The sequence below is a fragment of the Lotus japonicus genome, chromosome 1 (assembly GCF_012489685.1).
Source record: "Lotus japonicus ecotype B-129 chromosome 1, LjGifu_v1.2".
Lineage (NCBI taxonomy): Eukaryota > Viridiplantae > Streptophyta > Magnoliopsida > Fabales > Fabaceae > Lotus > Lotus japonicus.
Window position 1 is genome coordinate 7,306,898 of NC_080041.1, and position 21,205 is coordinate 7,328,102.

The 21,205-nt window shown below is 37.6% G+C and overlaps 3 protein-coding genes, 1 long non-coding RNA gene and 1 pseudogene across 4 annotated transcripts; 2 read left to right on the forward strand and 3 right to left on the reverse strand.

The window, feature by feature from the left end:
• Positions 1–1,459: 1,459 nt before the first annotated feature.
• LOC130712985 (dihydropyrimidinase-like) lies at positions 1,460–2,648 on the reverse strand. Its single transcript, XM_057562817.1, has 3 exons — positions 2,541–2,648; positions 2,229–2,448; positions 1,460–1,776 (listed from the first exon to the last, which is right to left on the reverse strand). Exons 1-3 carry the CDS (start codon positions 2,628–2,630, stop codon positions 1,460–1,462), a joined length of 627 nt encoding a protein of 208 aa, XP_057418800.1. The 5' UTR covers positions 2,631–2,648.
• A 71-nt stretch (positions 2,649–2,719) lies between these two features.
• Positions 2,720–3,951, forward strand: LOC130713052 (F-box protein At2g32560-like; annotated as a pseudogene).
• A 491-nt stretch (positions 3,952–4,442) lies between these two features.
• LOC130733323 (uncharacterized) lies at positions 4,443–6,391 on the forward strand. The gene is made up of 2 exons (XM_057585459.1): positions 4,443–6,065; positions 6,254–6,391. Exons 1-2 carry the CDS (start codon positions 4,526–4,528, stop codon positions 6,262–6,264), a joined length of 1,551 nt encoding a protein of 516 aa, XP_057441442.1. The 5' UTR covers positions 4,443–4,525; the 3' UTR covers positions 6,265–6,391.
• A 3,651-nt stretch (positions 6,392–10,042) lies between these two features.
• LOC130731560 (uncharacterized) lies at positions 10,043–14,208 on the reverse strand. The gene is made up of 4 exons (XR_009016737.1): positions 14,071–14,208; positions 13,356–13,601; positions 13,084–13,279; positions 10,043–10,451 (listed from the first exon to the last, which is right to left on the reverse strand). It is a non-coding gene; the product is annotated as an uncharacterized LOC130731560 (long non-coding RNA).
• A 1,303-nt stretch (positions 14,209–15,511) lies between these two features.
• On the reverse strand, positions 15,512–20,337 carry LOC130733324 (dihydropyrimidinase-like). The gene is made up of 12 exons (XM_057585460.1): positions 20,158–20,337; positions 19,784–19,997; positions 18,953–19,222; positions 18,624–18,835; positions 18,327–18,447; positions 17,976–18,063; positions 17,803–17,881; positions 17,004–17,091; positions 16,641–16,681; positions 16,480–16,532; positions 16,165–16,321; positions 15,512–15,839 (listed from the first exon to the last, which is right to left on the reverse strand). The coding sequence occupies exons 1-12, from the start codon at positions 20,248–20,250 to the stop codon at positions 15,648–15,650; spliced, it is 1,608 nt and encodes a 535-aa protein (XP_057441443.1). The 5' UTR covers positions 20,251–20,337; the 3' UTR covers positions 15,512–15,647.
• Positions 20,338–21,205: the final 868 nt, after the last annotated feature.

The window sequence follows — 21,205 nt, forward strand, 5'->3', positions numbered from 1 at the left end:
CAAGTGCAGTTGTAACACATACCTGATTAGTGGATTGCCTTCATTTTAAGAAGGAAGAAATCACCTTAACGGGTGGACTGGAGTAGCTTGAGTGATTTATCAAGTGAACCAGGATAAAATCCTTATGTGCTTTTCTATCTCTCATCTTTAGCACTTAGTTCTCGAAAAGATTTGTTAAAATCTTTAAGGTGGAAGTTTTATCTTGAAAACGTTATTCAACCCCCCCCCTTTCTACCGTTTCTCATACCTTCACAAGTGTCTGTTTCTTCTCCAGTTTTGGGTGAGGCCTTAAGTTTAAGATGGGCTATTGCTATCGCTATTGATCTTGGCTTTAGGAATGTGGTGCTAGAGACTGATTGCTTGCAGGTGTTTGATATGTGGCGAAAAGATGGGAAAGGTTGTTCTTACTTGGCTTCTATGGTCCAAGAGGCGCGTGCTTTGTCTTGTTATTTTTATTTTCTAGATTTAAGTTTTGTTCGTCGTAGTGGTAATACTGTTGCAGACTATCTTGCTTTTCATGCTTTTGATTTTGGCCATTGTGTCAGGGTCGTGTATAGAGATTTTGAGGCCTAAATAGAAAATGTTAAAGTGATTTTTTTTACAAGAATCTTAAATAGATATGATATATCATCTAAATTATCGATTTTTTTATATTAACCTTCTAGATTTTTTAGAGAAGAAACAATACTATAGATACACAAGTCATAAAAAAAAATTATCTGTTATTAGTAACATATATTAATTTTTTCAATTTTGAAATGTAAAAATAACGGTTATTTTATTTACTTATTTTTTAGAAAATGTAAATTTGCTAATATAAAATACTACTACTGATAACTACCAAAGTTGCACTTCTAAGTTCCCATGTTGCATTTCTTATTTTTTTATTAATATTATCTAATTTTTCAATGTTTTATAATCTCTCTCAAGTCTCAGTAGTATATTCTATACGTGCTAATTTTTTTGGGGGCCTAAATTTTTTTGGTGGCCTTAGGCGGCCTAATTTCTCTAACCATTTACACGGCCCTGCATTGTGTCTGGGTGGAGGATGTTCCACCGGCTATTGAGTCTCTTGTATCTAAGGATTTGTTGGCCTCCGGGCCTTTGGTTTAGTTCTTAATATATGATCAGTTTCAAAAAAAAAAAAAATTGTCTGAGTTAGCAAACTAACTTGGTTGATAAAAAAAAATAGAAATATGAATGGAATGAGAAGGTGAGTACTGGTATAGATGGCCTATGTGAAATTTAATGGAACAAAATTTCTTACAAAATTTAAGTCAATTAAATCTGTTCGGTTTCGGACAATGTTTTGGTTGGATCGACCGCGATGATTGGGTTATTATTAAAATAATAGTAGAAGAAGCTCATCATTGATCATGAGAGCTCCTTTGTATGCCATGAAAAGCTTAAAAGAGTTGATACATGCAATTACAAAACACAAATGGTTATTGCTGCATAATCAACCCATTTCCCAATTCAAAACGCAATAAGGGAATAGATTACAACCTTTCTCCTTGACCATGACTTCCATTTCTCTCGAAACAGTTTCATCCCACTTGGTGACAACCATATGGAACCCGTAATCCATGCAAACCTTCTTCGCCTTCTTTTCATATGTTTCAAACCTAGCCGTTAAACTCTCATTAATCGGTATAACAAAGTCAATGTGCATAGTTGTCCCACCAGCTAATGTTGCAGCCTGGCCACTGAAGAAGTCATCTACTATTACAGAATTCATAAACTCAAACTCCAGGTGGGTATGAGGATCGATGCCCCCTGTAAGTCAAGAAAAATAATCCTGATTCTTAAGAACCTAGACAACATAAACACCTTATACAAACCCAATTTTTTATTCTATCTATTTCTTCGTGTCAGATCACATCTATAACTTATCTCTCTTCTCTTCCTTTCACTCAATTACATTTGGGGTATCTACACAGCACCACACCCACTATAAGTCGAGAAAAACAATCCCGATTTTCAAACACTCAAATAGTACAAACACCTCCGCTCCGCCTCACTTATACCCCATTTTTTCTCTTTATCCATTTCTTCCGAGTTTCAATCACATCATATTATATATCACATCAATCATCTATCTTAGTGTCAGCCACTCATTTTCCAGAGAAAAAATATGCATTTTTAGAGTATGCCAATTGCCAAACAAATTATGATGACCATGATTGTGATAACCACACAAGATTGAAAATTTTGAAGTTCTAACTAACCGGGCATGACGAACTTCCCGGTGGCATCGATCACTTTCACTTCATCTCCAACGTTCATGGTTGGATTAACAGCAACGATGATGCCATCCTCGATGTAAACATCAGCAACGTGTTGGTGGTGAGCGTTGACGACGGTGCCACCCTTGATCAGCAACTTGGATGATGATGGGGTTCCAGTTCCGCATGAAGATTCAGTGTGTCCAATTCCAGCTTCACAGAACTGAAAGAAAAATGGGGAAATTGAGAAATGGAAAACCTAGAATGAAGTCAATGATTGGGTGAAGTGAAAGTCAACTTTGATGATGTAGGTACCTGGTTGTTTGGTAGTGAGAGTGAAGAGGGAGTGATGATAAGGAAGCAGAAGAGAAGAAGAGAGAAGAAGAGATGTGAAGTGAACACCATTCCTTCACTGCAATTCAGCTGCATCAGGTTGCTATCTGTGGTGAATCATCAACCTTTAAAGAAAAAGCTGATGAATGATGATTCGACGGATGTCGGTCGTAGTGGTTAATTATGGTTGTTTACACCCTAAGGTCGAGAATTTAAATTCTTCTGAGCCGCATTCTTAGGGAGACATTTTACATTCAGTACATGAGAGTCGGATAAGACCGTCTCAATAGAAGATATTGGTGGTTAAAAAAAATGTGATAGTGATGATGATGTCAAAATAAATTAAAAAGTACTTAATTCCTACAAGAATGTCTCTTGTGAAGAAGACTCACACTTCAAAGGTGGAGAATGCTGAGGACACACAAGAGATGTTAGTGTTGGACTTGCCAGATTTGATTTGGTGTAGGAATGCATACTTGAGAGGCTCTCTCTGTCTTCACTTTGTCAAATGCTATTCCTTGAGGGAGGGATGTGTGAGAGTACCTTTGGGAAAGGCACATGAATGAAGCAGAAATGGGGTAGAGTGGTTGGTTCAGTTGCTTGCAGGGAGTGGAAATGGCATGCAATTGCTTCCAAAAGGAATGTTGGCAGTTTTAGACATGGCAAGGAAAGGAGCTTGATGATGCTTGTGCGGCTTCGTTGGCATTTTTCATCGATGAGAATGAAGTCGGAAACAAGTTATCAGCAAGCAGATGAGTTATGTGCATCTTGATTCAATCATGACTTTGGTATCTTTCTCTTGAGAGTGTATATGCTTTATTATTTCTCAGAATCAATTTTGACATTCAGAAGCTTATCATGGAAACTTCTTCTCGAAATTGATTTTAGCTTTGGAATCAATTCTAAAAGTAAAAAGTTGTGTTTTCTCACAAGTTACATTTTTTATGGAGAATGGCCATGTTGGATTTATGTTATCATGCTATGATGCTGAGATTAGCTATGATCTAAGCACTGACACCTTCAATGCCTAGTAAGTGGACATGATTCTTGGTGATCTTACACTTTTATACAAGTATGTTCCCATTTAGCAAAAAAGCAAAAATTCTACCAGAACTTTTTGAGGAGTTTCCATCAAGAAAGTAAAGGACTAAAAAAAGGAAGGAGGAATTGTGCCTAATTATTGATTACATGTCTGTTATAGGTATCCACCACATGGAAGAAGGGTAACTACAATAGAGCAAGGTGTCCCATGGGAAAAGGCTAAGGGCACCACCTATTGATAGTCCTCCATATGATCTTCATATCTTGAGGTGATTTGCTTCCGGGTGATCACAAAGAGATTCAGTGGAGGAGAAACCAAGAACTTCCTTATGGTTGGTTCCTTTATTTTTAATGTTCTTAGGGGGCGTTTGTTACAAGTTTTACAAAAATATTCCCAGGAATCTCATTACCAGCAAAGACATTCTTGGATAAAATGAAAAATGTGTTTGGTTAGTATACGTTATTCCCGGGAATGTTTTTCAAAATCATTTAATAGAAAAAATGTAAAAATATAAAATAACTAGTGAAAGAGATAGTTAGTGGAAAATAACTTCCATTTCCATGGGAATATAAGATTCCCCTTCTTTGAGATGGAAATGAGATTCAAAAAATCATGTGTAATTACTTACCTGAGAATCTTTCATACCCGGGAATAAAAATGTTAGAGTACATTGAGTTTGTATTTACTATGCTGCTGCATCATCTTTTGAGTAGTTATGACAGCTGACATATGCAGCTGTTTGTATTCTCCTATTTATGTCAGCTGTTGGCATTCTCCTGTTCTTCTATATAAGGATATCACATCTTCTGTAATCACTCAGATTATCAATAATACATTTTCTGTTATATTTCTATTTCTCTCTTCTCTCTCTCATTGCTTCTCTAATTTTAACATGGTAATCAGAGCTTCAATCGGTCCTTGATACATGGCTGCTGCACCTGCTTCCGTTGTCAATGTTCTTGAGTCTCTGTCTCGTACTGCAACAATCAAGCTTGATGATTCGAATTTCTATTCTTGGCGTCAACAAGTTGAAGGTGCGATTCGATCGCATCAGCTTCATGATTTTCTGGTTGATCCAGAAATTCCACAACGTTTTCTGACTGAAGAGGATCGTGTAGCAGCGACTGAGAATCCAGCTTATACGACTTGGATTAAGCAAGATTCCATGGTGTTTACATGGCTCTTGACGACTCTATCTCCGTTTGTTCTTCCAACGGTGATCAACTGCGAGAGATCATCGCAGGTTTGGCGTGAGATCCTTGACTTTTTTGAGAATCAGTGTCGCGCACAGTCTGCTCAGCTCAGATCTGAGCTGAAGAACATAACCAAAGGTTCGAAGTCGATCACTGAATATCTTCGACGCATCAAGACGATCGTCAACACTCTGGTTTCCATTGGTGAACCCGTAAGTTTTCGCGATCACCTTGAAGCGATTTTTGATGGTTTACCTGAAGATTATAGTGCTTTAAGCACGATTATCTTCACTCATGCTTCTTCGAGCACGATTTCTGAGGTCGAAGCGATGATCATTACTCATGATGCTCGCCTGGAACGATCACGGAAACGTAGCCTTAGCGATTCTACTGCTTCTGCGTTGCTTGCGCATACACATGCGTTCGCATCGGTTCCTGCTCCGATTTCACCTCAGATCTCCCGAACGCCGCCACCTTCTGTGGATTTGACGCCGTCTCAGGCCAATTATGCTGCTGAATTTCGTGGTGGACGTGACTATCGGAATGATCAACAACGTCCAAATTATCGTGATTCTGGTGACAATCGTGATACCTATCATGACCAGAATGATTCACGTGGACCAGGCGATGGCCGTGGTGGCTATCCTGCTGGTGGACGCGGTGGTGGACGCAGCCGTGGGCGCGGCCGTAATTTGCAGTGTCGGATTTGTCAGAAGTGGGGACATGATGCGAGTGTCTGCTACCATCGCGTCGTTGGAGGTGGTTCTGTACAGAATGGCACCTTTACTAATATGCCTAGTCCTGCACCTTTTGGAGCCTTTCCTCCTATGCCTCTTGGTTCTGCCACTTTTGGCTCTTCCTCACCGTCTTTTTATGCTTCTGGACCTGCTCCGTGGAATTACTTTGGCTCTTCCGCAGGACCTTACAATGGTGCTTACCTTCCAGGTTCTCAGTTTCCTGCTTTTACTGGTGGTTCTCAATATTCTGCACCTGGAGCTGTTTTTGGTCCAGTATCATCTTCTTGGAATTCACCTCGGCCCTCACCTCCATCTTATCCGGGCCTTCTTGGCTCTCAGCCTCGCTCTCCTGCTCATGCTTTGCTTGCTGGTCCTCTGCACCATGCTTCTTCTTCCGCATCTCAGCGTCTTGACAAGCCTACTTTGTGGTATCCCGATTCTGGTGCCACTCACCATGTTACCAATGCTGCTGGAAATTTTTTAGACACTTCTTCATTCACTGGAACTGAGCAGATTTTGATGGGCAATGGCCAAGGTTTGCCAATTCACTCTATTGGTTCTTGCACCATTCCCTCACCATATGATTCACACACTGTTCTCACTCTTAGTCAACTGCTTCTAGTTCCTTCTATCACCAAAAACCTTGTCAGTGTTAGTAGGTTTGCCAAGGATAACAATGTTTATTTTGAGTTTCACGCTTCTTTCTGTCTTGTTAAATCACAGGAAACATCTAAAGTGTTGCTTCGTGGAAGTGTTGGTTCTGATGGCTTATACACCTTTGATGATGTCAACGCTGCTAGTGTCTCTTCTAGTTGTTCTAAATCTGATTTGTCTACTAGTACTCCTTCTGTTTTATCTACAGTGTATCCAGGTACTGGAAAATCACAGAATATGTCTTCTGTTTCCAGTTTAGGTAATTCCAGCTATGACTTGTGGCATTGTAGACTAGGTCATCCTCATCATGAGGTCTTGAAAACTACTTTACAACTATGTAATGTTCCTTTGCCTAATAAAACTTCTTTTGCCATGTGTGTTGGTTGTTGTATGGGAAAGGCACATAGGTTGCCCTCTTCTTCTTCTTCTACTGTTTATACTCTGCCTTTTGAGTTGGTTTATGCTGATTTATGGGGACCAGCTTCCATAGAATCCTTTGCTGGTTTTTCATATTTTCTTACTTGTGTTGATGCTTGCACACGATACACTTGGATCTATCCCTTAAAACACAAGTCTGACACCTTTCAGACTTTTAAAAACTTCAAAGCATTGGTTGAACTGCAGTTTCAATGTAAGCTTAAGAGTGTGCAAACTGATGGAGGAGGAGAGTTTCGATCCTTGATTCCCTATTTTACTCAGTTAGGGGTAGTTCATCGTGTAACCTGTCCTCACACACACCATCAAAATGGGAGTGTGGAGAGGAAACATCGCCATATTGTTGAAACGGGACTTGCTTTGCTTGCTTATGACAAAATGTCATTGCATTTTTGGGATCACGCTTTTCTTACAGCTACCTATCTTATCAATCGGATGCCTACTTCTGTTTTAGGAGGACAAAGCCCTTATTTTCAGTTGTATGGTTCTCAACCTGATTACAAGTTCCTCAAGGTATTTGGGTCAGCTTGTTATCCTTTTCTGCGCCCGTATACCAATAACAAGTTGGCATATAGGTCCCAAGAGTGTGTATTTTTGGGCTACTCTTCTCAACACAAAGGATACAAGTGCTTGGATGCTCAAGGCAGAGTCTATGTCTCTAAAGATGTGTTGTTTAATGAGCATAGGTTCCCTTATGTTGAAATGTTTCCTGATTCTGCTACAGAAACAACTTCTCCAGAATCATTTTCTTTGCTGATTCCTCTTGCTGCTGCTCCAAATATTATTTCTAATGCTTCTCCAGCTGTTGAGCCTGCTTCTCCTGCTATGACAATGCATTCTGCGGGTTCTGATTCTTCACCCTCTGGCTCAGTGGATGTCTCTCCTTCGTCTGAGCAATCTCCAGTTATCTCTGCACCTGTTTCTCCTGCTGTGACAGTGCATTCTGAGGGTTCTAATTCTTCCTCCTCTGGTTCAGTGGATGTCTCTCCTTCTTCTTCTGAGCAGCCTCCAACATCAGCTGCTACACCTGATAATGTTCAAGCTGTCATCCCTGTTAATGCTCATCCAATGCTCACCAGAGCAAAGAATGGCACTGTCAAGCCTCGCTTGTTTCCTTCTGTCTTGTTGACAGAAGTAGAGCCTACTACAGTCAAACAAGCTCTCAAGAGCAGTAAGTGGTTCAGTGCAATGCAGCAAGAGTATGAGGCATTGATGACTAATAAGACCTGGACTCTTATGTCACTTCCAGCTGGAAGAAAGCCTATTGGTTGTAAGTGGATTTTCAGGATTAAAGAAAATCCAGATGGAACAGTAAATAAGTACAAGGCTCGACTTGTAGCTAGAGGGTTCAATCAAGTGCATGGCTTTGACTATTCTGAAACATTTTCTCCAGTGGTCAAACCTATAACTGTGAGGTTGATTCTATCTCTTGCTATTTCCAAAGGGTGGCCTCTTCAACAGTTAGATGTGAATAATGTCTTTCTCAATGGGAACTTAGAAGAAGAGGTTTACATGGTTCAGCCACCTGGATTTGAACAGGGTGATAAGTCCCTTGTTTGTAAGCTTGACAAAGCTTTGTATGGCCTAAAACAAGCTCCTCGAGCCTAGTTTCACAGGTTGACTGCCACTCTTGTTCAATTAGGGTTCAAGGCTAGTAAGTGTGATCCCTCCTTGTTCACTTTGTCTTCACCAACTTGCTGCACATATGTTCTAGTATATGTGGACGATATTATTATCACAGGAGGTTCTTCAGTCCTAATTCAACATCTTGTTGACAAACTGAATTCTTCTTTTGCTTTAAAACAGTTAGGAAAACTTGCTTATTTTCTTGGAGTTCAGGTTACACACTTGTCTGATGGCTCTTTGCTACTTAATCAGACCAAATATATTGAAGATCTTCTTGAGAGAGCAAATATGTCTGAAGCCAATGCTCTGCCCACTCCTATGATTAGTAGCTGCAAACTGTCGAAGTTTGGAGGTACTTGCATGAATGATCCCTTTCTCTATAGATCCATAGTTGGAGCATTGCAATATGCTACAATTACCCGGCCGGATATCAGCTTTGCAGTCAATAAAGTCTGTCAATTTCTGTCTCAGCCTCATGATGAACATTGGAAGGCAGTTAAGAGAATTCTGCGGTTTCTTAAGGGTACCATTCATCATGGGTTGCTTTTTAAGCCTTTCTCTCTTGATCGTCCAGTAACACTTCATGCCTACTGTGATGCAGATTGGGGTTCTGACCCGGATGATAGACAGTCAACTTCTGGCTCATGTGTGTTCTTTGGCCCCAATTTAGTGTCTTGGTCAGCTAAGAAGCAAACTTTGGTTGCTCGCTCAAGCACAGAAGCGGAATATAGGAGTCTGGCCAACATAGCAGCTGAGATTCTTTGGATTCAATCCTTGTTGACTCAGCTGCATATTCCCTTCCAAACACCAACAATTTTCTGTGATAACCTGAGCACCGTAGCCTTGACTCTTAATCCGGTCCTTCACACTAGAACTAAGCATATGGAAATGGATCTTTTCTTTGTGAGAGAGAAGGTTCTCAATAAGACTCTTATTGTTCAGCATGTTCCTTCTCTTCTGCAGAAAGCGGATATCTTTACTAAAGCCCTCTCTTCAGAAAGGTTTCATGAGCTTAAGGACAAACTCAATGTGGTTGACAAATTTTCATTTGTCAAACCACCTTGAGTTTGAGGGGGTATGTTAGAGTACATTGAGTTTGTATTTACTATGCTGCTGCATCATCTTTTGAGTAGTTATGACAGCTGACATATGCAGCTGTTTGTATTCTCCTATTTATGTCAGCTGTTGGCATTCTCCTGTTCTTCTATATAAGGATATCACATCTTCTGTAATCACTCAGATTATCAATAATACATTTTCTGTTATATTTCTATTTCTCTCTTCTCTCTCTCATTGCTTCTCTAATTTTAACAAAAAAAAATTAAACTTCTACCAAACATGGGAATGTTACTTTCCCAACCTCACATTCCCGAGAATATTTTGAGATGTCTATCTACCAAACGTCCCCAATATATACCACAACTAGTTTACATTTTGAATTCATTCGAAGTCATATGTTCAATTTTTTTTTAAACTTGTCTTATGTTCAATTTAAGACAAAGAAATAATATGCTTAAACAAAATTAGAATTTCAAAGTTTATTTCCATCAAGTTTTCATCTAATACCAATTTGAAAGTATTTTTCTCTTTAAAAAAAAATTGGAAAGTATTTTCATTAAAAATCTGTCAGTGACTTAAAATTCTTCTCCAAAACAAAGTGCTGCGCATCAAAAAAACCATGAACGTGAAATTGTTTTTCACATGACTGTTGTTCACCAAAATCAAGGGTTTTGATCCCTTTAAATAAAAAACAAATAATGGGCTTGGCTCATTTAAAAGTTATTTTTTTTCCTTTCCATAAAATAAGTTGGGCCCCATTTAGGAGGGATAACCCAATCCATCTCCCCCTCACTCATTAAGCGGGGTTAAATCTTGTCATCATAAAAATCATGATGCAACTCTTGAGCTTTGTCCTCGAAGACGGCTTTGTCAACAAATAAATATCATCACCTACGAGGTAAATATGAAGAAAATTCTTCAACCATAGAAACTCCTTACAAACTTTAGTTACAAAGCAAAACACTTCTACTTTTTCCGCTGACCCACTAGCAACGCGGAGATCCTCTGAATATTGAAGTTCAGGGCGTAGTCAAATAACTCTCATGCTAGTCACAGCCTGCAGGTTCAGAATTCCCGAACTAGTTCAAGATAGATAGCAAGTGAGGATAGATATCTCGTGGAGCACGGTCATCTAAAGCGCGCATAGCTGAACAACACAATCAACAAAAGTAAGAAAACTCAATAAAAAATAATGTTGCTAATAAGAGAAGGAAGAAGAAGTTTTTTTCATCCACGCACTCAACCAACAGAGAAGAGAATATTTACTTTGGTGTATTTCATTGACTGTGAATGAATATACATGCTACTGCTTATGCCTATTTATAGAATACAAATCTAAATCTACTGCTACAATTCTTATTAGCAGGTAAGTCTCTAATACTTGTTACGTCTTGATTCAGGCCGTGCACACAACAGGACATTGGCTGGAAATTAATCTAAGATACCAACCACATGTGCCAGAGGATGAGCCCAATTTTTAGTGCCTATATTCAGTATAGATATACTTTTGGAACATGATGAATAATAATTTAGTCCAATAAAAGATTTGCTTTGGAAAAGTGATTTCATAGAAATGATATAGAAGGATACATAGATTGGAGGAGTGAAGCTAGCAAGCTTGAATTTGTTGCTTGCTTAATACAATATATGATCCATTGCCTATTTTTAGGCCTTCACCACCGCCTAAGTATGGTGTCAAGATTCTTTCTAGAATTCTGATGATTTTCTTTACAAGTTATCCTCTAGATAATAATTGATTTTTTCTTACAAATAAGTCTGCTACAGCTGGCCCACCACTTGTTGGAAAGTTTGATTTGAGAGCTTTATGTATGCATGAGCATTCTGAAAAATTTGAAGGTCTCGTAAATGATGCTTTGGACAAAGAGCTGAAATTGTTGCACATGGAAGTTTTGGACATATAGGTGAAGATGTGGTTGATCAGTATTTCCCCCCTACTGTTATTGTGAATGTAAACCACTCAATGAGATTGATGCAAGAAGAGGAAGCATAACTCAAATTTTCTACGTTTACACACTTTTTTTTTGTTTGAATGCCTTCACTGATCACCTCACATTGCATAGTTTTCACCTCCTTATTATAGTTGTTCCCAAAAAACAAGTATACAGAAGCAAAATCAGATTACACATTTACTTCATGTATACATCACTTTTTGTAGAATTGAATTGCGAATAGTTAATTCCAGGTCTTATATAAAAGTCTCACAGAAACAGAAGCTGAACAAAATGATGTTCAGCTTCTGTTTCTGTGAGACTTTTATATAAGACCTGAAATTAACTACTTGCAATTCAATTCTACAAAACAGTGGTGTATGTATGAAGTAAATGTGTAATCTGATTTTGCTTCTCTATACTTTTTTTTTTGGAACAGCTGTAATAAGGAGGTGAAAACTATGCAATGCGAGGTGATCAGTGAAGACATTCTAACAAAAAAAAAAGTGTGTAAACATAGTAAATTTGAGTTCCGTTACCTCTTCTTGCATCAATCTCATCGAGTGGTTTACGTTCACAATAACAGTAGGGGAGAAATACTGATCAACCGCATCTTCACCTATATGTCCAAAACTTCCACGTGCAACAATTTCAGCTCTTTGTCCAAAGCATCATTTACGAGACCTTCAAGTTTTTCAGAATGCTCATGCATACATAAAGCTCTCAAATCAAACTTTCCAACAAGTGGTGGGCCAGCTGTAGCAGACTTATTTGTAAGAAAAAATCAATTATTATCTAGAGGATAACTTGTAAAGAAAATCATCAGAATTCTAGAAAGAATCTTGACACCATACTTAGGCGGTGGTGAAGGCCTAAAAATAGGCAATGGATCATATATTGTATTAAGCAAGCAACAAATTCAAGCTTGCTAGCTTCACTCCTCCAATCTATGTATCCTTCTATATCATTTCTATGAAATCACTTTTCCAAAACAAAACCATGAAAACCACACGACTATTCCTTCCATTTACAACTTTTTTCTACTTCTAAGTCTAACACTTATGCCAGTATATTTAAGTGTCATCCAGCGAAGTTTGTTAAAATGGAATACTAAAAATAAATGTAGTTCTAAGCATTAGACACATTTGGGCACAATTGCCAACTCCTAAGCTGCCGAAACTAGCATGGCAAAGCAAATGAAAAAGCATGTTCATGCACTCAAAGTGGCTCTAGAGTTCCTTCTACACCCTGCAAGCATGTCCATGTAAAACTAACACTTGCTAATCTCATTTCCATAGTTGTTCAGGCCTGCAAGAAAATGAACACCACCACCTTAAGTACTATTCAACAACACAACATGTAGAGGCTATTGGTGTTGGGTAGGGAAGTTTTGATGCAGTGATCACATTGGAAGAAATTGCGGGAAGAAGAACAAGCTGCAGTGCTGTTAATGTCACTCTCTTATGGATCCGTTTATGCTTAACAACATCAACAATAACAAGAAGCCTCCATTTTTATTTGTAGAACAATTAGAATTTCCAATCCAATCTAGCAGTAACCCTTTTCTTTTCTAAGTGTATATTTGTTAGCTTTTTTTCTACTACTACTGATTGTTGCTCTGGGAAGAAGGATTCTAAGTGAGTGAGTGAGTGTGTTGTAAGAAATCATTCAAATTTCTAAGTCCAATTTTGGTAATACAGTTCTATCTATTTGTCATTAGTAGATTAATAAGTATCAACCAAAAACACAGAACTTAAAGAATTATGACAAAAGGGGAAAACTTAAAAAGAAGAGAACACAGAACCACTCAAATGAGGAAAAAAAACATACATATCTTGGAAAGCCTTTGATGAGTTAATAGTGCGGGTAATAGTGCATGCATTGCTGCCAAGACTATTGGAACTTCGTACAAGGGCAGGAGCAGCAGGTGGTCCAGTAGCTACTGTCTTATGTCGATTAGGTGGAGGACCAAATACAGCATGCACACAACCGCGCCCCACGACATGTCCAACTGCTATAATCAGTGCTACAGAAAGAAAAAGAACAATATAATTTAAACTCAAAATCCATATACAACTGGAACATTCATGCTCCTGACGTACCAATTTGTGCTAGTTCTGCTAGGGTAAATGTTAAGGTAATGTTCCTAGGACCATGGCCACTATGGCCACTATGAGCAGGAACTTCAGGAGGAGGGGCATGGTTAATTGTATCATGCTACATCTTGATAAAGATTAGTCTTTAATCATCCAATTGCATGCATCGCTGCTAAGACTATTAGGGTGGAGGACCAAATACAGCACGCACACAGCCGCGCCCCACGACATTTCCAACTTCAGCAACCATTACTACAGAAAGAAAAAGAATAAACAAAATCCAATACAAGATAAGTATAATATTGATAGGTTCCAAAATCCATATATAACAAATGGAACAGTCATGCTCCTAACATATAATATAAAAGAATGGCCTATTCTTTCATCAACTACTCAGTCTCTCAACATAACCAGACAAGGGTGCAAAAAGACAATAAGATCATACTGTTAAATAAGTGATAGCACCATATTGGTTGCTAAGGCAATGCAATTTCTTCTCACATCACAAGTTCACAACCAAATTAAACATTTCTAACCCTAAAAATATCACGTAACCAATACAAAAACACTGCCATGCATTTCTTCTTCTCAATATTGCTTGATTCACATGAAATAATCATAAATTGCGGAGCGGGATTTGTTTACTTTCCTCAACTGCCCGCGTGATCGCAGAAAAATAGAAAAAGAAGAAAATAAGGAATAGATGGATGGAGGAGCTCACCACGACGAGACATGTTCGCGGCGGCACGGAATAGGCTGATGCCACCACGTTGAGCCATGTTCACAGCGGCACGGAATATATCCATTGAGGGAATATGCTGATGCTGTTCAATGCAAATCGAAGGAAAATGCAACGAAAAATTTCCCAAACGTGAGTTGAGTACGCACGCAGCACGTTTTCTCTTTCTTAATGGACAAGGAAAAGGGTTTAACATTTTAGTTGTAAATCTTTATATTTAATATATGAGTTTAATGGAAATACACCGTCGGTGTAAACTTTTTTTACACAGACGCCCAATTGAATTCCGCCACATCATAAAATATATCTTTGTTTTAATTAGAATTTAAAATGATATTTACTATTCCTCCTATGTGGCATGTTGTGATTGGTTGTTAGTGTAAAACTGTTTTACACTGACAGTGCATATCCATTAAACTCTTAATATATATCATATTTTCTTGAAGGATTTATATATTATATCATATATAGGCAGATTCCCTAGCTCTTAGTGTTTTTGTTTCGTTTGCTAGTTTTTCTCGTCAAACTAACAAAGATATCGCATTTAGAAGGGTACACTAGTTAGGTTGGATAGATTTTTGGCCTAAATAGAATCTGAGCCAATTAAAACGGTTCGGATTATGGTGCACAAAAACTAATATTTTCACAATAGAAGTGGTTGGAATACAAGCAAGAGCTAGAAACGCGATACCAAAAACAACAACACCTTATCAGCTCAGTTCCACAGTCTCACCACCCAATCTACTAAACTCACAATGCAGAGTGTGAAAGAGAGAAAATTTTAGGGTTTCAAACTTTGAGTAAGTTTTAATATACAATTTATATTTAATTAAAAAATAATATATATTCATGTATTGGGTTGGGCTTGATGGATTTATTGGCGAATCCAATATCCAAACTGAACATGGTCAGATTGAAAAGAAATCCATCTGATCGACAATCGCCTACATTTTCGGTGTGTTCTTCGACAAACCCCATCACAGCATCACCGCGCATCTCAGTGAAATAGTACATATTTATGAAGGTGCTTACCACCTAAAAAATGGATATTTAAGTATATATAGTATGGTAAATTTTCAAATATAAGGCATACAATGACTATCTAGATCTTTTAAAACTAGTCTCATGAAAAAAAAATCCAAAGTTAACACAATATATCTATTATATAATATTATAATAATCAAAACTCAGCACATTAATAAATAGTTGTGCCATGCATCATCTACATCTTGATAAAGATTAGTTTTTAACTGCAAATCGGAATATGTTTGTATTAGAGTTGAGTTGAATGTGAAAGTCCTTTCATCCAATCCAATTTTTGGTTCCTTTGAAAAAATGTGTTTTTTCATTGAAATGTGTGCTAAACTGCTAATGAGGTTTGGAAGAGTATCTAAACACACACGAACTCTTTTTGCGCACACACAAAAAAAAAAAACTCTTATCTGTATGCATAAGAATATACACATTTTTCTCTGTTTGAGCTGAAAACTGGATGAACACTTTTGTTTTTCCCTGTAGGAAATTATTGAAATTATACTAAAGGGCATAACAGCAAATTTTCAAGAGCTGGACTTGGCTCGCTTTACAGGGGCTTTGAGTGAATTTAGATAAATGGCATCCTTCTTTTCCAGTCCATCAAACAGATAATTAAAAGGTGGCATTTGTATGTATTTCCCAGTACCAGGAGCAACCGTCAGTTCATTGTTTTCCCAAACAACTCTTCCTCCTGCTACAGTCACTTCAACTTTCCCCTGCCACAAAGAAAAAATGTCATTCTGGATGTTACATGACAAGGCTTACATTATTGAACGATATACTAAGTGCATGTTCAGAAATCTTTCTAGAATTGATTCTAATGCCAAAATCAATTCTGGGAAGAAGCATGTATAGTATCAGAATTGATTATGAGGAAAGAGAAGCTGATCCAAAAATACCATAAGAAGCACGTGTTGAATGGAGCCGTAGGACACAAACAAGTACAAGAAGAAATCAAGTAATGAATGGTGGGGTGAGATACTCGAAGTTATTTGCCAATGCAAGTGAATTTATAAGAATAATTTATGGTGAAACCAGTACCTTTCCTTTCCTTCCCTCGTAGACATTTGTGTCTGATCTGGAGTGGTGAGACTTTGCAGTTATCTCAAAACTTGCATTTGGATTCAGAATGATAATATCTGCATCAGATCCTGGAAGAATAGCTCCTTTCCTTGGATATATGTTGAAGATTCTAGCGCTAAAATATTTTAAGAAGTAAAAGCATTACTAATACTCTTGACAAGTTTATCATACAGCTTTGTCAAATTAAAAATAAAAGCAATTAAGTAGTCTGAATTGCCCTTAATTCCATAAGAACTGGATTTTAATTTTCACTTTGATCAACAAAGAACATACCATTCAGTGCTTGTTATTCGGACATAGTCGGTGACAGATATTTGGCCAGATTCCTGAGAGATAAATAAGAAGAAAATATAGTCAAAATGTTACCCTCTTCACTATTTCACACCCCAACCTAACAAGAAAGGGAGGACTAAGCTGGAAAATTATTATCATACCACCATGGTATCCCAAACCACATGCATCCTTTCTTCAATACCTAGAGATTTTGGTTGGCAATGTGTATTAGTAATAAAACATTTCAAAAGCAACCACAATGTATTCATGCCACAAATATCTAAGACCATCAGATTTGACTCTTCTAAAGTATGTGAGTCACTTTAGATGTCAAAATAAATCATCACAATCGTTGATTAAGAAATCAACAGTTGAGATTGTGATCATATACTTGCACATGTAAAACAAGTTATGATGTTCTTTAAACCTCAACCATTGATTTCTCAGTTAATAATTGTTATGGCTTACTTTACCCTATAAAGTGATTCTCTCAGCCAAATCCTAGGTTCATTGCTCGTGATTACCATTGACACCATTTGGAATTTTTCGGAAGTCATCAATTCCATGAGCTTTTTGGGTGGAATTAAAGGTACAATGATCAGTTCCTACCAGCTGCAAAGTTGTATAAGTTCTTTGATCAAATAAACAGTTGGGCTCAGAGCATATAGATAATACAGTGATCATAAGATAAATCACAAGTGCTAGGATTCATGTCATGGCTGAGACTATCCTAACCACTTCCTCAAACCAGGGACAGATGGAGGTGGGAAAAGCAGGAGCCTTGGTCCCCCCTCAGTGTAGGATCCATTGTCTATTCTTGGTAGTATAATTTTAATGTAAAATAAAAGTAGCCTCTACAATACTATTTATGTTTTATGAGGTCATATAGTTTTAAAATTCAAAATACTGATTTTGGGTTGATAAGTTTGTCTTTTATAGGATAATACATGAGTTTAGAATATAATTTATTCTAAAATTAAGAGACACAAATTGGTAGCAGGAGAAAATTTAAAAAGGAAGCTTAGTGGATAAGTACACTACAGGTCTACAGAATCTTAAACAATCCAAGGCAAAAGACTTGGAAGATTTAAGAACCATGGTGTGAAAAATTCAGTTCTTTGTTGAAAAACTTGACACTAACTCAATCATATAGATGGAATATATGACTAGAAGCAACATTGTGCTCACTTCGATAAATGCATGACAAATCTAATATTTACACTAAGAGTTTTGTCCCATTTGATAGTAAATTCCTGTAAACATCCCTGCTTCAAACCCCTATCTTTAAAAGACTACAGAACCTAAATAACTCAAATGTTAAACCTGCAAAACTCCTGATGCAAGGGCAGCTTGAAGGGCTTTATCATGTCCTAGTCTCCTAATAGGAGGACTCATGACATACCTGAAACATGAAAGTGAATACAGCTTACATTCTTAAAACTTAAGGTGAAAAAAGTGTAGCAACTTAAAAAAACTATGAAACAAGTGGCACTTGCTTTGCTGCAGTCTCAAAGTCTGGATGCCAAAGCCAAGAGTCATCAAGGGCTAACCCAGAGACAATAGGCTCTCCAATTACCCTTTGTCCTGCATGTTAAAACAAGCAGGGAACCCCATCGCATCACTAACAGTAATAAGAATTAAGTTCAAGTGATTTAAGTTGCACAGAGTTTATGCGCTTAGGACAAAGTAGATATAATATTGAACTACAGTATATGCTTGAACTCTTTTTTTCATTTTTCCCCTAAAAAATGTTGTGCAAATATTAGTTTTTCTAAAAAAAATGCATAGTTACTGCAGAACACATTGATGAAAATTAAGAATAACACTAAAAGAATGCAGTTAAGAACCTGATTTTCGGGCCTTGGCAATTTCTTCCATTGCATCAATGCTCATTACATGAACCACATACAAAGGAGTGTTGATAAAATCTGCTAAGCGAATAGCACGAGAAGTTGCCTCTCCTTCCAACTACACAGGAACCCAAGTCAAGTGCGGAAAATTTCTAGAATCACACACAGACAGATAATAAGACTTCACAGAAACCAGATGAGGTCAATTAGTATTTGTATTCCATTATTCTCTTGCATTCCACTATTGACTATTTTCCAGATTCTTTATAGAAGAGGGAAAAAAAGAGAACTTACCGCTGCAGGCCTTGAAAGAGGATGCCCCTCGGGACCAGTTATTCCAAGTTCTATCATTTTCTTTTGCCCTTCATATACTGCATCTCCATTTTCTGCATGGACCATGGCTAAGGCACCAAGGGACTTGCACTTCTTGAATCCTTTGAGAAGGAGCTCATCATTGACCATGACAATTCCTTTGTATGCCATGAAAAACTTAAAAGAGTTGATACCTGTGATTAAAAAACATTAGTGTATTGCCTGAAAGAACTTCCTCGGAACTCATCCAAAGAGTTATTACTGCATAATCAACCAAGTTATTAATACACAGCAAGGAAATAAATTATGACCTTTCTCCTTGACCATGAGCTCCATATCTCTTGAAACACCTTCATCCCATTTGGTTATAGCCACGTGGAAACCATAGTCCATGCAAGACTTCTTTGCCTTCTTTTCATAGACATCAAAAGCAGCTGATAAATTCCCATTAGATGGTATAATGAAATCAATGTGCATCGTTGTCCCACCAGCTAATGCTGCAGCCTGACCACTGAAGAAGTCATCTACTGATGTAATATCCAAACCCTCTATCGCTAGGTGGGTGTGAGGATCAATTCCTCCTATCGGTTAAAAAGATGCATTCATACAATTAGTCAGGTAATGTAGAGGTAGTAGTAGTAGTAGGTTGAAAAAATCAACAATGAGCCTTAGTACAATACCCCAAATTGGATTAGTACAGTCTCATACCAAGAGACCATAAAAAAAACACAGGCCAGGAAAAAAAGAGGAGGAAGACTAAAACATTGACAATGGAGTGTTGGGAATAAAAATAGAAGATGAAATGACCAATATCTCATAGCAGTTCACTGCCTTAAAAGTAAGAATTCCGGCAGGCCAATGGTGGAACCTGATAACCGGTCATACTTCCCAAGTGTAACACAACACTACTGAACTTGTGCTCTCAAGCTTAACAATTTGAAACCTCATAAAGACAAATATCCATAAACAAAAAGAGAAGTTGAGAAGAACAAATACACTCACAAAAGAGGAATTACTTCTCTCAATTTGTTTTTATATATCCTTTGTAACCATCTATGACATTCACATATATATATATATATATAGATATATTTACACTCAACACAACAGGTCCTTCATCTATTGCATTCTTTCTCACTAACCTGGCATGACGAACTTGCCAGTGGCATCTATGACATTCACATCATCTCCAACGTTGATATCGGGGTCAACGGCTACGATGATGCCATCCTCTACGTAGACATCAGCAACGTGTTGGTGGTGAGCGTTGACGACGGTGCCACCTTTGATCAACAATTTGGATGATGATGGGATTCCAGTTCCACATGCTGATTCTGCAATTCCAGCTTCACAGAACTGAATCATGCAAACAGAAGAAGATGAGTTCAATTGAGTAAACAAACAAATAAACACTTGAACTGAGTAATCGAATTGGTTTTTGTAAATGGTTGAAAAATTGGAAGAAAGTGATTTGGTTTGAGTGAAAGTCAACTGAGAAGAGAAAGTGGAAGAGAACCTGGTTGGATTGTGAAAGTGATGAAGAGGATGAAGTGATGAGAAAGAAGAAGAAGAAGGAATGAAGAAGAAGGAGTTGTGAGGTGAACTGCATTTTCAAACGCTATGCTGCTTCAGTTGGAGCTCACTCTTTCTTTCTTTCTATATTCGATGTTGAAACCAGTTTGTCATTCAACTGTGGCGGCTACTGGCTAACTGCCACGTTTTGGTACCAATTTGGTATACTTTCAGTAGATAAGTTATTTTTTTTATTTAAAATTGATAATAATCATGTAAATTAGAAAATAACCAAAATAGTATTTTTATATGTTTACATAACTCCAAATTAATCGATTCCTTACAAATTAGACACGATCTCTTTACTTTTTTTTCACTTTGGGAAATAGAAAATATTCTCACATAGAGGGTTTGTATAGAACAAACAAATCCTAAACAACTAAAGGAGAAAGACAAGTCTAAATTTTACAACTTTGCCTAGAAGCAAGCAGCCTTAACCAAATGTCACCAACAACATCATTACACTAGTTCGAAGATTGACCACCTTAAACGTTTGAGAGATTTTCAGCCTATAATTCTCTATAATGTGTCCTACAAGATCATCTCCAAACTTCTTATCACGTTGAGACTTTTTTTTGTCAAATTTTATTAGTCTCTTCAGGATAGTTTTGTACATGCGTGAGCGATGAGAAAATGAGTTCGACTCACAGGTCAACTAATCAACTCACGTAAATGGGTGAGAATGGGGTGTGACTATGATATTTCAGCTCATTTTGACTCAATCCACCTAACCCACTTTTTAAATGCGTTGGAAGCTAAATGGGATGGATCTACCCATTAATTTAACAATTTTTTAAGAAAAATATAACTCTTGTATTGGGTCTCAACTACTTAATGTTTTATTTTTGGTAAATGAGCGGGGCTAAGCCCTAAAGACTAAGCCCCAAAGAACGACTACATAGGACACAATAAAAACTAGCGCCTCTCATGTAAGACGTCCATCATATCAAAGAGCAGCAATTGAGGTAAACACGACAGTAGAGATTCAACAC

Bases quoted from the DNA above. Each gene is read 5' to 3' on its own strand.
- LOC130712985 (XM_057562817.1), bottom strand. From the start codon at position 2,630: ATGGTGTTCACTTCACATCTCTTCTTCTCTCTTCTTCTCTTCTGCTTC. The intron at 2,449-2,540 runs GTACCTACATCA...TTTTTCTTTCAG, and splicing joins TCTCACTACCAAACAACCAG to TTCTGTGAAGCTGGAATTGG. The intron at 1,777-2,228 runs GTTAGTTAGAAC...CTTGACTTACAG, and splicing joins CGGGAAGTTCGTCATGCCCG to GGGGCATCGATCCTCATACC.
- LOC130733323 (XM_057585459.1), top strand. From the start codon at position 4,526: ATGGCTGCTGCACCTGCTTCCGTTGTCAATGTTCTTGAGTCTCTGTCT.
- LOC130733324 (XM_057585460.1), bottom strand. From the start codon at position 20,250: ATGCAGTTCACCTCACAACTCCTTCTTCTTCATTCCTTCTTCTTCTTC. The intron at 18,064-18,326 runs GTTCTTAACTGC...TTTAACATGCAG, and splicing joins TGCCAAGGCCCGAAAATCAG to GACAAAGGGTAATTGGAGAG. The intron at 16,322-16,479 runs GTATGTTCTTTG...AAAATATTTTAG, and splicing joins CGAATAACAAGCACTGAATG to CGCTAGAATCTTCAACATAT.